Below are 12760 nucleotides of genomic sequence, written 5' to 3'. Positions count from 1 at the left end.
ACTTTCTTTTCGGATGTTGGCAAGTATTTTTTTTAAAAATATCTTTATCTCATTGATAGTAAAACCTTACAACTGAGGCAACCTAATTTCTAACCAAGACACGCATATAATAATTTTCCATCTGATAAGCAAAAGTAAAGATAATAAAAATCAACAAATCAACGCTAATGGATAAAAACGTGACGGTCAACAAAGACATGTCAACATATCTAGTCAGGAAAACAGGGGGGTCTCACACAATTCCGACCCAGCCGACCGAGGGCGCTCTCAAACATTACTTCGGTGGCAGTCTAAATCAGGCTTGAACAATCTTAATGAATCACGAGCAAAGACAAGACGACCGACCCAGAGTAGCTTCGTTTCTTATTGATGATATTCTAGCACCTCAGGCTCTTCCTTCTGTGGTACAATGTCCCAGTCCGCATGAAGCTCAGTCAAGCGCGAGACATATCTCCACTGGAGTCACGGATCATAACACACTTCTATTTAACCAGCCCCTGAATTCAACTTGCCTCGCATGTTACGGTAATGATGATCATCTTTTTTATCTTTTTATTGTCCTGAACGTGCTTCAGTCAATTCACCGTCCTGTGGGCGGATTAAGAAATGCACAGAGAACAACACGCTCAAAACTGTCCTCTTAGTTTGGTGGTGATTCTGATCTGACTCAGTACACATCTCTACACATGAGTACATGCGCTTATTCTTGGTGACGATAAGGTTTGAGAAAAATGCTAGATACTTGATAAAATTAAATCGCTGTTTTTAAGGTTGTGTGAATTTGAAAACATGCTGTTTGTTTTACCACGTCTAACATAAACCGCGGTTTCTTTTTCTATTTGTTTATCATATATTTTCTCGGTTTTAAATCTCCTCATTAATATAGAAATCACACAAGCATGTTCCGCTAGATGGCTAACCTTACGGATAACGCTCTGTACTGCATGAGCACTGTATAGCACTGCATGAGCATAGAGGAATCGTCTTTTATAGCACAGCTGCTTGTTGTAGTGATATCGTCTCGAAGGGATAGATACAGATAAGGAAGATATCTCGAAAGATGCCGTGTTGTATTTGTTACTCTGAATCGACTCTGAACGCTTGCTGTAAAAATAACACGTTGTATATTACCTCTTGTTGTTAAGATATTGCTGTATTTTGTAGCACTGTTTGCTGTATTATACTGCACTTTCAGTTGCTGTACACTGACATCGCGTTGTATATAGCACCGCTTGTGCATGCTGTACAGACATCACGTTGTATAGCACTTCTTGCTATACAGATACCAGTACCGCTTAGATGGAGTTTACTATTATGAAAGTCTGATTGTGCGTGTACAAGACTTGTTGTTAAACTATGCTTAGTATTCCAGATCATTTTCGTAGCAAACGTAGCACTTTTTTATTTAATTGTGCAGCAAGTGTTTCAAGGTATTGTTGAGCTCAGTTAGGACACCACACCGTTGCTTCACTGTCCTGTCCTGCGATACACACCTGACAATCCTTCGACACTTTCTCTCTCTGTCAACTGTGTTTCCTTTCGTTCGTTTTCTTTGTGCAATTCATCAGGAAAAACGGTGTTGTATTCGAACGCTGCTATCTTGTATCTAAATTTACATTACGCCTATGACTTCATTTAATGTCAGTAATGTTCTTTAGTCTTTTCGCCTGTGTGTTGCAGTGAAAAAATATTTAGGGTTATTTGTATCAGTCGAAGGGCAAAACAGCCGCGTCAAAACTTGCCTCTTTGTTAACACAAAACTGATCGTTTATGATAATGTGAGTTTTCTTTGTTTGATATTTATAAAGGAGAAGTTTTATAGCTGATATGGGAGGATAAACTAACTAAAAATTTCCATCTTTTTTAAATTCATAACAAGACAGACCACGAACTATATCCACAATGACCAAGATATGGTAAAATGATGATAACAGAGTAAAACTGACTTGCATCAAGCTACTTAAGTTCTTTATCGCATTAGATTTACAAAAGTTCTTTGTGTTTGTTTTTATGTGGTCAGATAGACGCACCTAGAGAGGAATTGTATTTTATTATCACCCCGAACGACATTCACATATCAAGATAAAGATTGTTAACTAGAAATGCCCCTGATTCTACTGATTACGCCTGCTGGTTGAAATTCACTAAATAAAAGAATTGAGTTTTTTGCACGATTCATCTTTGGTGCAAGCTCGGACATTAAAAACGTGGTCATTTATGCTTTAGTTCAGTTCATTTCCAAAAATTCAATGGGACCTAATCAGTTGAACGGCAAAGAAAGACGGATATTTGAAATGGTTTGCCACGGTTCTGAGTTAAAACGCACTAAAATAAAATGTTGTTGAAAGACCAGAGAAATCTGTAGCGGTTTTTTGTAGCGTGGCAATCACAGCCTCTCTGATAAATAATGGAATCGTTCAGTTGAAAATTATATCTCTGAGGCAAAACGGCATGAACCCCAGAAAACCCAAAAAAAAAAACTCGTGAAACCTCTTTTAAAAACTTATGTATGCGCAATAAAGGATTTTCAGTTCCTACTTCCTTAAATTGCCGAAACAATGCACAGATAGTTGTGGTTTGAAAAATTACGGTAAGCATAACCAGAATAAAGGAAAATTTCCAAAACCAAAAAAATCATAGAGGTAGTCAGGTCATAAAGATCATAGAGTAATCATAGAGATCATAGAGGAAACCTGCGATTTTGTAAGTGAGTTATATTGAACATGGCGTTAAAGCGTCGTGGCTTTGGAAAGCAAGTAGATAGACATGAATTAGAGAAAATCAGTAATATGATTCAATGTGGACTGGTTAACTCCATCCTTATCACAAAGCTGTATACACAACCAAATGCGTCCATGACACATTTTAATTTCATCATATCACTTTTTCTTTAGTTTGGTCGGTTTGACTTTGAAGTGCATTTCACTGTATGTCAATCGTTCTTTCACCGTCGATTTATAAATTTCAAGTTTTTAACAGTTTAAACGGTTTTCGAAGACGATTAATGGGGCTTCGATTGCTTTTAAGGTATAATTATTACTCGTATTATCTTCACGAGCTGTTAATTTGTAAAGGGCCTTAAACTTCAACATCAACAATACAATGTTTCAACACGGAATTTAGCTCTCAGAATTGTTATCGAACTCCATTTATTGCGCATTTAAAATCTTAAAACAAGTCTTGTTTTAAAAATGTCGTCCCTTGAACGTTGTTTTAACAGTTTGTTCGCCTTTCAGCCGGGTAGTTTTGTTCTCGGCTATTGTTAAATGATTTGTTTTCACAAGCTAAAAGCATAAATGGATAAAAACCTGTCTTCAACTCTACGAAAAACAAATATTGCATTTACAGAGAAAGGAGAGATAAGGCTTTTAGCCAGTGTTAACAAACATGGCTATTATATAGAGCATGGCAGCAGTATTGAGGTCACACCCTGAATTGCTTAGTGGAAGCTAAACATTAACTTCAGCTGTGTAGAAACAGTATCACGTGGATGTGTCAATCAGCTAATTGATTTTCGCGATAAAATGCGCACGAAATGAATTTTTTAAGTTGGCGATGAGAAAAACACGCAATGTGTTTATTTTCTGAGGAGGTGAGCTGAACACGACCATGACACTGAAATCAAAATATCGTATTTGCAGCAATAAACAAGCTCGTATTTTATTCAAACTTACTAGTAGAATCTATCTGGGATCACTCGTTCAGTCCAAACTAAGACGCAAGTTGTTTCGCTTTTCATTTTACTGCATGGAGATCGCAATATAAAGTTCTGTGACGTGTTGTCAGTTAACTGAAATCCTGCTCAGTCAGAAATCATTTGAATTTTTTTAGGAAAAAATAGCTTGCATACAAATCTTGAGAAATCTTCTCCCGTTTCAGTGGAGAAGTGAACTGGAGCCCTAAGATTGATCTTCACGCTATTTTAATAATTTATTTCTCCGATGAAGTTTCATCCATGATCCCTCTTTTCAGTTTCTCTCTGTTTCAGGATGGCTCCCCAGAAAAATTTCAGAATGAACACATACCATTTGCTTGACAAAGCAACGTATTATGATAGAAATGTTTGTTCATTCCGGGCAGACTTACAGCTTAGGAACGAAAGCCTCAGTGCTCTGATTATTACGGTTACCACGTAGAGTGATGCAAGCTTTTTATGTAACTGTGTCAAGCTTTACGCTGGTCAATATAGACAAGTTACTGTTTGTCGTCACAGGATCGCATTGTCACGTGACACGCCACCCATGCTACTGGAGTCCTCCATACACGTGCTATACTGCAGCCCCAGTCCATGGCGGATACAGCTGCCATACCAACTCGTCCTTCTACACCAACTCGTCAGGTAAACTGAACACTTAGGTCGTTATCGGATGTAATATGGGACTGTTCTTAATGTTCTTTACTACACAGTGTATATACCTAATAAAAAAAAAAAAAAAAAAAAAAAATATAAAAAAAAAATTTTTATAAAAAAAAAAAAAATTCGCAACCCCAAAAGTGAAAACCTTTTCCAATGTGTGTACGCGATCGCATGTTGGATATACCTAATAGCCGATTCGCTCTATAGCGCGCGCCTGCAGGGAATCTACGAATCGGGTATTGAAGAAACGTTGACCCTGTGAAAAGCATAAACTATGAACGATATGATTCAATGGTATTCTGGGTAGGCAGCCTTAATAAGCTTAGCAATGTTCCTTTTATTGATAATCAAGATATTTTTTTTTCTTTGGAAGCCTTCAGAGCATCATTTATGCAACCTATCATCATGTTTATTCTGTCACAGGCGACGAATACTTTTTTCCGATTTCTCAGTAAACATTTGGGTCGCATCGTTCATGGTTACGTTTATGCTTTTCATGGGTCAACGATTCTTCAATCAGGTGTATATACCGTTAATTAAATACAAATGTATTCCTAACTCAGGTTGGAGAAAATACAGTTTACATGTTTTTTTACCAAGCTAGACGGGTTAAAGGTGTTGTGATTATAGCAAGACTGCATTACCTTAGCAGAATGGTAAACTCGAAGCACTTTTCTTCCAGTAACCTAGCATGAATTTCAGATGACTTCGTCTGGTCGCGCGTTCACGAGAACAACGTCAGCCGTCATTTCTCGGGAGCGTGCGACCAGAGGAAGACGTCTGAAATTCAGGCTACCCGGGGTATCTATGCATTCTTTTATTTAACAACGCAAGCTGTTATTTGGCTCAAACAGGATACAATCATTTCCTTGATTTCTACACAGACTCGGTCGGGTTTTACTGTTTTTATAGCTGAATCATGTTTTAGAAGTTTGACGCGTTGCCATCTTTTACATGTTTTATATGCAAATCACTGCACGAATAAGGATTCATTAGAATTTGTTGATTTCTTTTATTAGATTCTTTTACCAACTGTAGTAACCGACATCCGTCTACCTCTTCAGAAACTTTTACCCAGTCTATTCATGGCCAAACACGATCAAGACGACCCAGAAGACCTTGGACACGAGCAGTGTTTTCTAACTTGCAACGGAAAGGACTTGAGAAGCGCTTTCAGGTTCAGAAATACCTGACAAAAGCAGATAGACATCAACTAGCCGCCATGTTGGGTTTATCCGATAATCAAGTCAAGGTGTGGTTTCAGAACAGACGAATGAAATGGAGGCAAGAGGCGAGAGAATCTGTCACGAGCACTAACACTGAACCAGACGAGGCTTTAGAGGGAAGCTAGCAAACAATGCCGACTGTGAACTGATCGCTTCGATGACTGTCCTGTCATTGTATTCAAGAGACTCGAAGAGCATTCTGGACTTGCGACCCCTGCCACGCATGCTAGTGTCATCGAAACAGTGGACTAAAAACCTGAATAACGTGTTCTTGGCTGTTATAATAAGAGTACACGTTCAACATAGCTGGTATAGTTTGTTTACTGACAAAGTCATTGCCTTTTTACATAAACGTTCGGGTGAGCTACTCTAAAAAACATTTGGGGAGGCTCCGCCCCGACTAAACCCTTACCTTTTATATACCATTTTCGCCAGAAAAGATAACTCTTTCAGAAACCTTCGACAGGAGAATGGTACCCCTTTCAGATATCTACAGAATACAATAAATTGTATCTGTTGTCTGTTTTTCTTTCTCTTGAATATACCCTTTTAAATACTTACTCCGTTCAAGATACTTTGAAAGGTCCTTTTAAATACCTAAATGCTTCTTTTCCCGCCTTTTTGTATACTCCGTCTCGTGAAATCCCTAAACTGAGTATAGTACATCAAAACAAATCGAGAGCTCTCGTTTTATTGTTAAGCGAGACTTTTACCTTAAGAAGACCCACTTTTGGTGCTATAATCTTTCTTTATTTGCCCATGAGGCTGTAGTAGTATAAATGGCCCAAGCTTCAAAAAGTGCAAAAAAAACTACAGTTGTTGTCGAGCAAGACAAAAAAATTGTTCCCAATAGTGCGGTACGTCAAATTTTTTTTCAAGTGTTTTCAACGTTCCGCGTAAACAGAGAAATGAGTCGTTCCAAAACATTTACAGTCAAGTCTGTCTAAGACGGACACCTTCGGGACCGGCCGCAGCTGTCCGTCTTAGAGAGGTGTCCTCTCTGTAGAGAGTCGAGGTAACATGACACCAGTAATTCTGAGATAATACCGCTAAACCTTTGCACAATGCAACAAACCTTTGCTAACTGCAACAAGGCTAAAATAAAAAAGGACCGTATTTGCTTTTTAAAGCAAAAATTGAGAGCTTCTACAAACTGTAATACTGTAAGTAGAGAATGACCTCCTTAGTGTCCACATGCGTAAGGAAAGAAGTAATCCGTTAAAGCGTCATTGTTTGTGGTTAGTAAGCTTGGTATACAAGTGTCCTTAGGGCACTGACTAACTTTGCGAAGTTTGGAAGTATTTTCACTAATAAACTGACAAGTGCACATTAATGATTTTAAAGTGTCCGTTGTCCGTCTTAGAGAGGTGTCCGTCTTATGGGGAGTTTGGTTACAGTAAAATGACTGAAAAACGGCAGGGACCATCACCAGGTGTCCGTCTTATGGAGGTGTTCGTCTTATAGAGGTGTCCGTAGTTTGTAGGTTTTGCTTCAACAAGCGACTTTAAACAGACTCAAAACAGACGTGTATTCATTGTGCATAGCCGTTCAGCTTTATTATCTCCTTGGAATAACTGGTATCACGTTACCTCGACTCTCTGTAAGGCGGACACCTCTCTAAGACGGACAGTTGGGACCGGAGCCGACGGTGTCCGTCTTAGAGAGGGTTATAAATTCGTGTCCTATATACACCAAATGGTAAACCCACATAAAATTCTCACTACCATATATGGTATAACTACACGTCATTTGAAGTCATTAGACGTAGGACACGAATTTATTACCTTTATAATTAAAGAGTACGGTGTACGATGAGTATCATGCGTTAAAATCTTGAAAAGTTACATGAAATCTTGAAAAAATACATAAAATCTTGAAAAGTTACATGAAATCTTGAAAAAATACATAAAATCTTGAAAAGTGACATGAAATCTTGAAAAACACGAAAAAATCTTGAAAACAAAGTGAAAAATCATGAAAAACGCGAAAAAATCTTGAAAAACGCGAAAAAAATCTTGAAAAACACGAAAAAGCTTGAAGATTAATAAAGGTCAAATGAGATATTGATCTCACGTGAGACGACGTGCTTGCATGTTGAATACATGTCTGTTAGGCCAAACACTACTCCCTTTGAGCTGTTTCGGTAAAAGTATTGATTGAGATTTGCGTTTTGGAACTCAACTAACTGCCTCCATTTTTGTCTCGTGTCGTCATGACGACGTTGTCATGACGACACGAGATAATTGTACAGGGGGATATTTTCCCGCCATGTCAATATTTTTCCCGCCATGTCAATATTTTTCCCGCCATGTCAACATTTGCTTTGTGAGGCCGCGGAATTTTCCCGCCATGTTATGAAATTCCGGCGTCATCCGATCACAAAACAAATGTTATCAAAGAATAATTGTTTCTTTACAAAGGTCGCAACTAAAGCGCTGGTTTATCAAACAGTAAGTTAGGAGTATTTATTGTAAAGGGCTTATTATGTAAAAATACAGGCACGCTATAAAAAAGAGATGACGTTTTTTTCTGAACTTGCAGCAAACGAGCAAATTTTAAGTGGTCTAACAGGCAATAAAAATGGAACAGAAATAAGGCCCCTTTTAGCTGGCAACAGTGCCTATCCGCTAACGAACTGGCTAGTGAAACCCTACCCGGACAGAGGACGCCTGACTCAGGAGCAGCGAAAGTTTAAAACCTAAAGTTCGGTGCGCTACGATCTGTAGTGGAACGAGCATTTGGCATGTTGAAAGTTCGTTGGAGAATTGCGTTGAAAAAGGTTGAACAAATCAAAGTGCCCGTTGGGCTGTCTCGTGTTACAGATCAGTAAAGTAGCACCCGTTGCTAACAATCATATAAGCTCAGAAAAACCAACTCCGGATTCTACAATATTAATTCTCAAATTTCATTCTCAAGCATTTGCAACAGCTTGTGCTATACCAGCATCGCACCATGTGCCCTTTCTTCACATTCTACTCAAATAGTCAAACCTGTCCAACTGTCCTTCCAAAAACTCAACAAAATCTTCGCAATGATTTCTAAGGTATTCAACAACTGCAAAACGCACTATCAAATGATTTGCTAATTACATACTTAATTACCTACTTCCCTATTCGCCATCGGCCCTGAGGGCAGCAAATGACTTGCTACCGAGTTAAAGATCTGATGACTAACACTTCGAAAAACGAAAACAGTCTCCATTTCCACCACAATCATAGACTGCACAGCAGTTAACAGTCTATCTCTGGAAGTGTGGAAATGTGGAAATCTGGCAGTGAACATTTAATGAGTTAACACTCAAGTGAAAACCTCTCTACAATGTAAATCAAGTTCAAATTCATTTGAATTACTGTACATTGATCATAAGTCAAATTCCTTTCAATATATGGAACAATAGTAGGGATGTATTTTCAGTGTCTACATGCAGGTAAATGAGCTTATATCTGAGGGGGGGGGGGGGGGGGATGCTTATAAGCAGAATTTTATAGTATTGGTCTCCAACAGGTGCCGCAAAAGATAAGCCATGTACTTCAGAACTTATTGCCTGGGTCAGTCAATGAAAATAATGACATGTATTACTACTGTATATATGAATACACAGCTGACATTGAGTGAGTGTTTTTCATAGCTTGCACAAATTTTACTTACATTCAAATTTTGCTCTTGTTGAACTGCACTCAGCTGTGTAAAATGTGCAGATTTAAATGGCAAAATAATAGTTGTATTTACATGTACAGTATTATAAATGGATTGTACTGTAATGCTTCCGTCTGTAATGCTCGTATTACAATGTAAGTAAATGGAACTGAGAGACTTGCATGTAATTTTCAGGCAAGTGACTTGGTTGAGTTTTTTCTACAATTACATGTACATTTGCTAGTCAAGTACATATCATTACTAAAATAATCTGACCTCCAGGTTCAATAATTTTGTGAAAACACAGTATGTTGCCAGTTGAACTGGATACAAAGTTTTTGGGTTCTTCAACATATACTTTCCAGCCAAAAGCTTGGTAAGAGAAGAAAGAGAGACAAGGGAGCCAACTTGTCATCAGTGGCTGCTACAGGACAAGGTTTATTTCAAAGTAAAACTAGTGCAAATTTTTTTAAATTTTCACCTTTTTCTGCAGGTGTTGGGTCGCTTATTAGACTCTTGTAAATGAGCCCCGCGTTTATAAGACGAGGGCTTTAAGCCTTATAACCAGGATTTTATGGTACATGTATGTCAACAGTGTACTTGTAAGCTGTATTCTCTCAGAGTCAAGTTCAATTTACAGTTTATTTCAACTAAAATTCCTGCAATTCTTACGAGCTATTTTGGCTAGTGAAAAACCCAAAACCTACTAAGCAAAACAATAATTCTACTAGCTTGTGACTAGTTGGCTACTGTTATTCTCAAGCCCTGTCTTCTTTTCTCAAATTAAGTCTTTGGCAGCTAAATATGTTTTATTACTTTAAGAAACGGAATGAAATGGTAATTTTTTGAAACAGTACTTGGTTCTTAATGCCTTCAGAGGGACCTCAAAAATGCAGAAGATAGAGACAATGAAAGCTGTTGAGACTAGATTATTACATGTTCATATAAACACTTGCACTGCCTTTTATGAGGCTGGAATGACAACAATAACTCAGAAGTCGAATGTATGCTGCCTTTGTTGACTTACATGTAGGTTTTGTGTGACAGAATAATAAGATTCCTGACGGGAAAGTAACAGTCATTTCTTATTTTAGCATGAAGATATTTTTCTGCAGGTCTCATACAATATCTACAATAATTGTAGGTGGATAGAATAGAACAGTTTGTTCTAGAATATCATAAAAATTAGAAATAACTGTTAATTTCCTATCAGGGATCACATTTTTCTGTCATGCAATTCTGGGTCAACAAAGGCAGCATGTGTTTAACTTCTTCCAGTTGTTGTTACCTTTCTAGCATCATAATAAATGTATCTCAGTAAGTTTATCCCGGGTACATGTACATGTTTATCCGTATCAAACTTGAAAGCAAATATATTTAAGCATTGCGTAGAGAAACAAAGCAAGGCTGGCATGTCAGTGGGTGAAAACTACCACGAGTTACCTTTGACTAGAAAGGTACAGATAACTGTTCTCTCCAAAAGGAACTTCTAATATTAAAATAGCAAAAAATTCTCAAGTGATTGAGTTGCCTTAATGTGCCTTAAATAGAGCCGTAAGATTGTGGCCAAGGAAATGTCTAGAGGTCATTGCATTTATAGTCTGCGCTGCGTGGTTTCCTGTTTGTTTCACACTTCTTTGCCACATGTTTGGCTAGTTTAGTTTGTTTTTGCTCAAGTCTATTTGTAAAATACGCTTTAAACTCTCGAAATTTACGCCGTGGAAGGACAAGATATATGTTCCGTGAAAACGTTGATTACTTGCATTTTGTTGATACTGTTGCAAGATGTATTGTGTATTATCACTTAATATATCTTGGTCCGGCTTCGCAAGTGACAACCGGAAATGAATTTGATTGCTTGACGCTTAAAAGACTTTATCCCTGGTCCTCTTCGTGTCAAATTTCGAGTTCAGTGCTCGCCTCATTTCATCCCAGACCTTTCGTGCTTCTCTGCTCTTCAGGCGATCGAAATTATCAGCCCAAAGACGAATTGGCATTTTCTGATCATCGTCGGACCCATTTGTCGTAAGTTCTCTTTACCGGTCCGGATTCGGGAGAAGATGCTGTAGATGTACTTGCAACAGCAACGGGACTCGTCGGGGAGCTCGTTATATCGCTCGATGCGCTCCCTGGCCTGCTTTGACTGCCTTCACCCACGTTTAACTGCGAATGCAGTTCATTCATAAAAGGGCCAAACTGCTGTTGCTGCTGCTGCTGCTGATCAAAAAAGTAACCGGATAAAATGGTGTTGAACTGAGAAAAAAGCCACCTCCATCCATGATCGAGTGTTCTAGCGAAGTTCCCGCGCTTTGTGATTGCGTGCGATGATGACCTTCAATGTCATTTCCCTGACAGGTTCTGTTATCACTGGAGACGGCTTCCTTTGTTATTAAAGACAAAATTTTGGAAAATCGGTTCGCCTTTTTTTTTAAGTGGAGGTCGCACTTAAAAATCTCGCGTGTTGATAGATTTTCACCGCAAAGTAAACAAATTCTTCCAAAATTTTTTTTAGTGCGACCCGGCCCTAAGAAAAACAAACAAAAAGGAATTATGAATTTGACTTTGTGACCTTAGTGTCTTCAAAATATCATATCACGTTCTGTAAAGCGTATACAATTAACAAAGCAAAGCAAATTAATTTCCTGTTTCTCAGATAACGATAATCGCACTTCCCTTAATCCTTTTATTCTGTTTCTACACTATTCATAATACGCCCTTCCTATTCTTTACTGAATAAAGTTAAAAGAAACGAACAAAGCCGAAGATGAGATACCACATCAATATTTTTGTTTGCGTGGTAACTTCACTTAATATTCTCCTTTTGACGCATCATTTGACATATCTGAAAACTGCTCTGACCTCAACAACCCTCGACCCTAACACGCACCAAAATGGCTTTCTTGTAACGCAAACAGAAATTTAACAACAGCTTTTCAGCCAGCCGCATACTTTAACAATACCCACCGCAAATATAATATCAAAACACAAACCTACCGTAAAGATAAATTCATTTTCCATGTAAAAAACTACCTATTTAAGCAACATATGTGAGATAAAATCTCCTTATCAGATTTGGCGGTATTACTAAAGATGATACTTCATGTAATATATTACATTATTCACATACCTTAGTAATCCAAACATTTACACCATGTCTCACACGTGTAAATAAGCACGTTTAAAACTCGACAAGAGAAAACGCGCAATACGAAGAACAGCATCCCGATGCATCTTATCAGCAAAATGTATCTATGTAAATATGTCTATTTCTTACCTTGTTTCCTTGCTACTTTATCACTTCGTTACCTTACGAGAGGTCTTACACAAAGCACTATCCTGAGCTACCAAGTCCCCTCGGATAATCTCGTGTTACGTCACGGTCACGTCGTTCACGACGTGACCGCGACGTAACACGAGACAAAAACGAGCATCATGATCCTAAAAAAGACTATGATTGCTACGTGACTTTTGCACAACTTTGTATTGAAAGGGGTGACCTTTGTGGCATGAATAACAACAATTTAATAACAGAAGATAAACG

At 38.1% G+C, this 12760-nt stretch overlaps 1 protein-coding gene across 2 annotated transcripts; it reads left to right on the top strand.

Moving 5' to 3' along the window:
- Positions 1 to 229: 229 nt before the first annotated feature.
- LOC144629878 (brain-specific homeobox protein homolog) lies at positions 230 to 6104 on the top strand. Of its 2 annotated transcripts, none has more exons than XM_078488121.1 (3): positions 230 to 525; positions 4214 to 4339; positions 5422 to 6104. In XM_078488121.1, exons 1-3 carry the CDS (start codon positions 315 to 317, stop codon positions 5706 to 5708), a joined length of 624 nt encoding a protein of 207 aa, XP_078344247.1. In that variant the 5' UTR covers positions 230 to 314; the 3' UTR covers positions 5709 to 6104. The 2 variants fall into 2 exon arrangements, with proteins under 2 accessions (XP_078344247.1, XP_078344246.1); XM_078488120.1 differs by having other exon boundaries at positions 5377 to 5886.
- The last annotated feature ends 6656 nt before the right edge of the window (positions 6105 to 12760 follow it).

Source organism: Oculina patagonica, chromosome 11, assembly GCF_052425735.1.
Source record: "Oculina patagonica isolate OP01 chromosome 11, crgOcupat, whole genome shotgun sequence".
Taxonomy (NCBI): domain Eukaryota; kingdom Metazoa; phylum Cnidaria; class Anthozoa; order Scleractinia; family Oculinidae; genus Oculina; species Oculina patagonica.
This window is presented reverse-complemented; position numbering and strand designations above follow the sequence as displayed.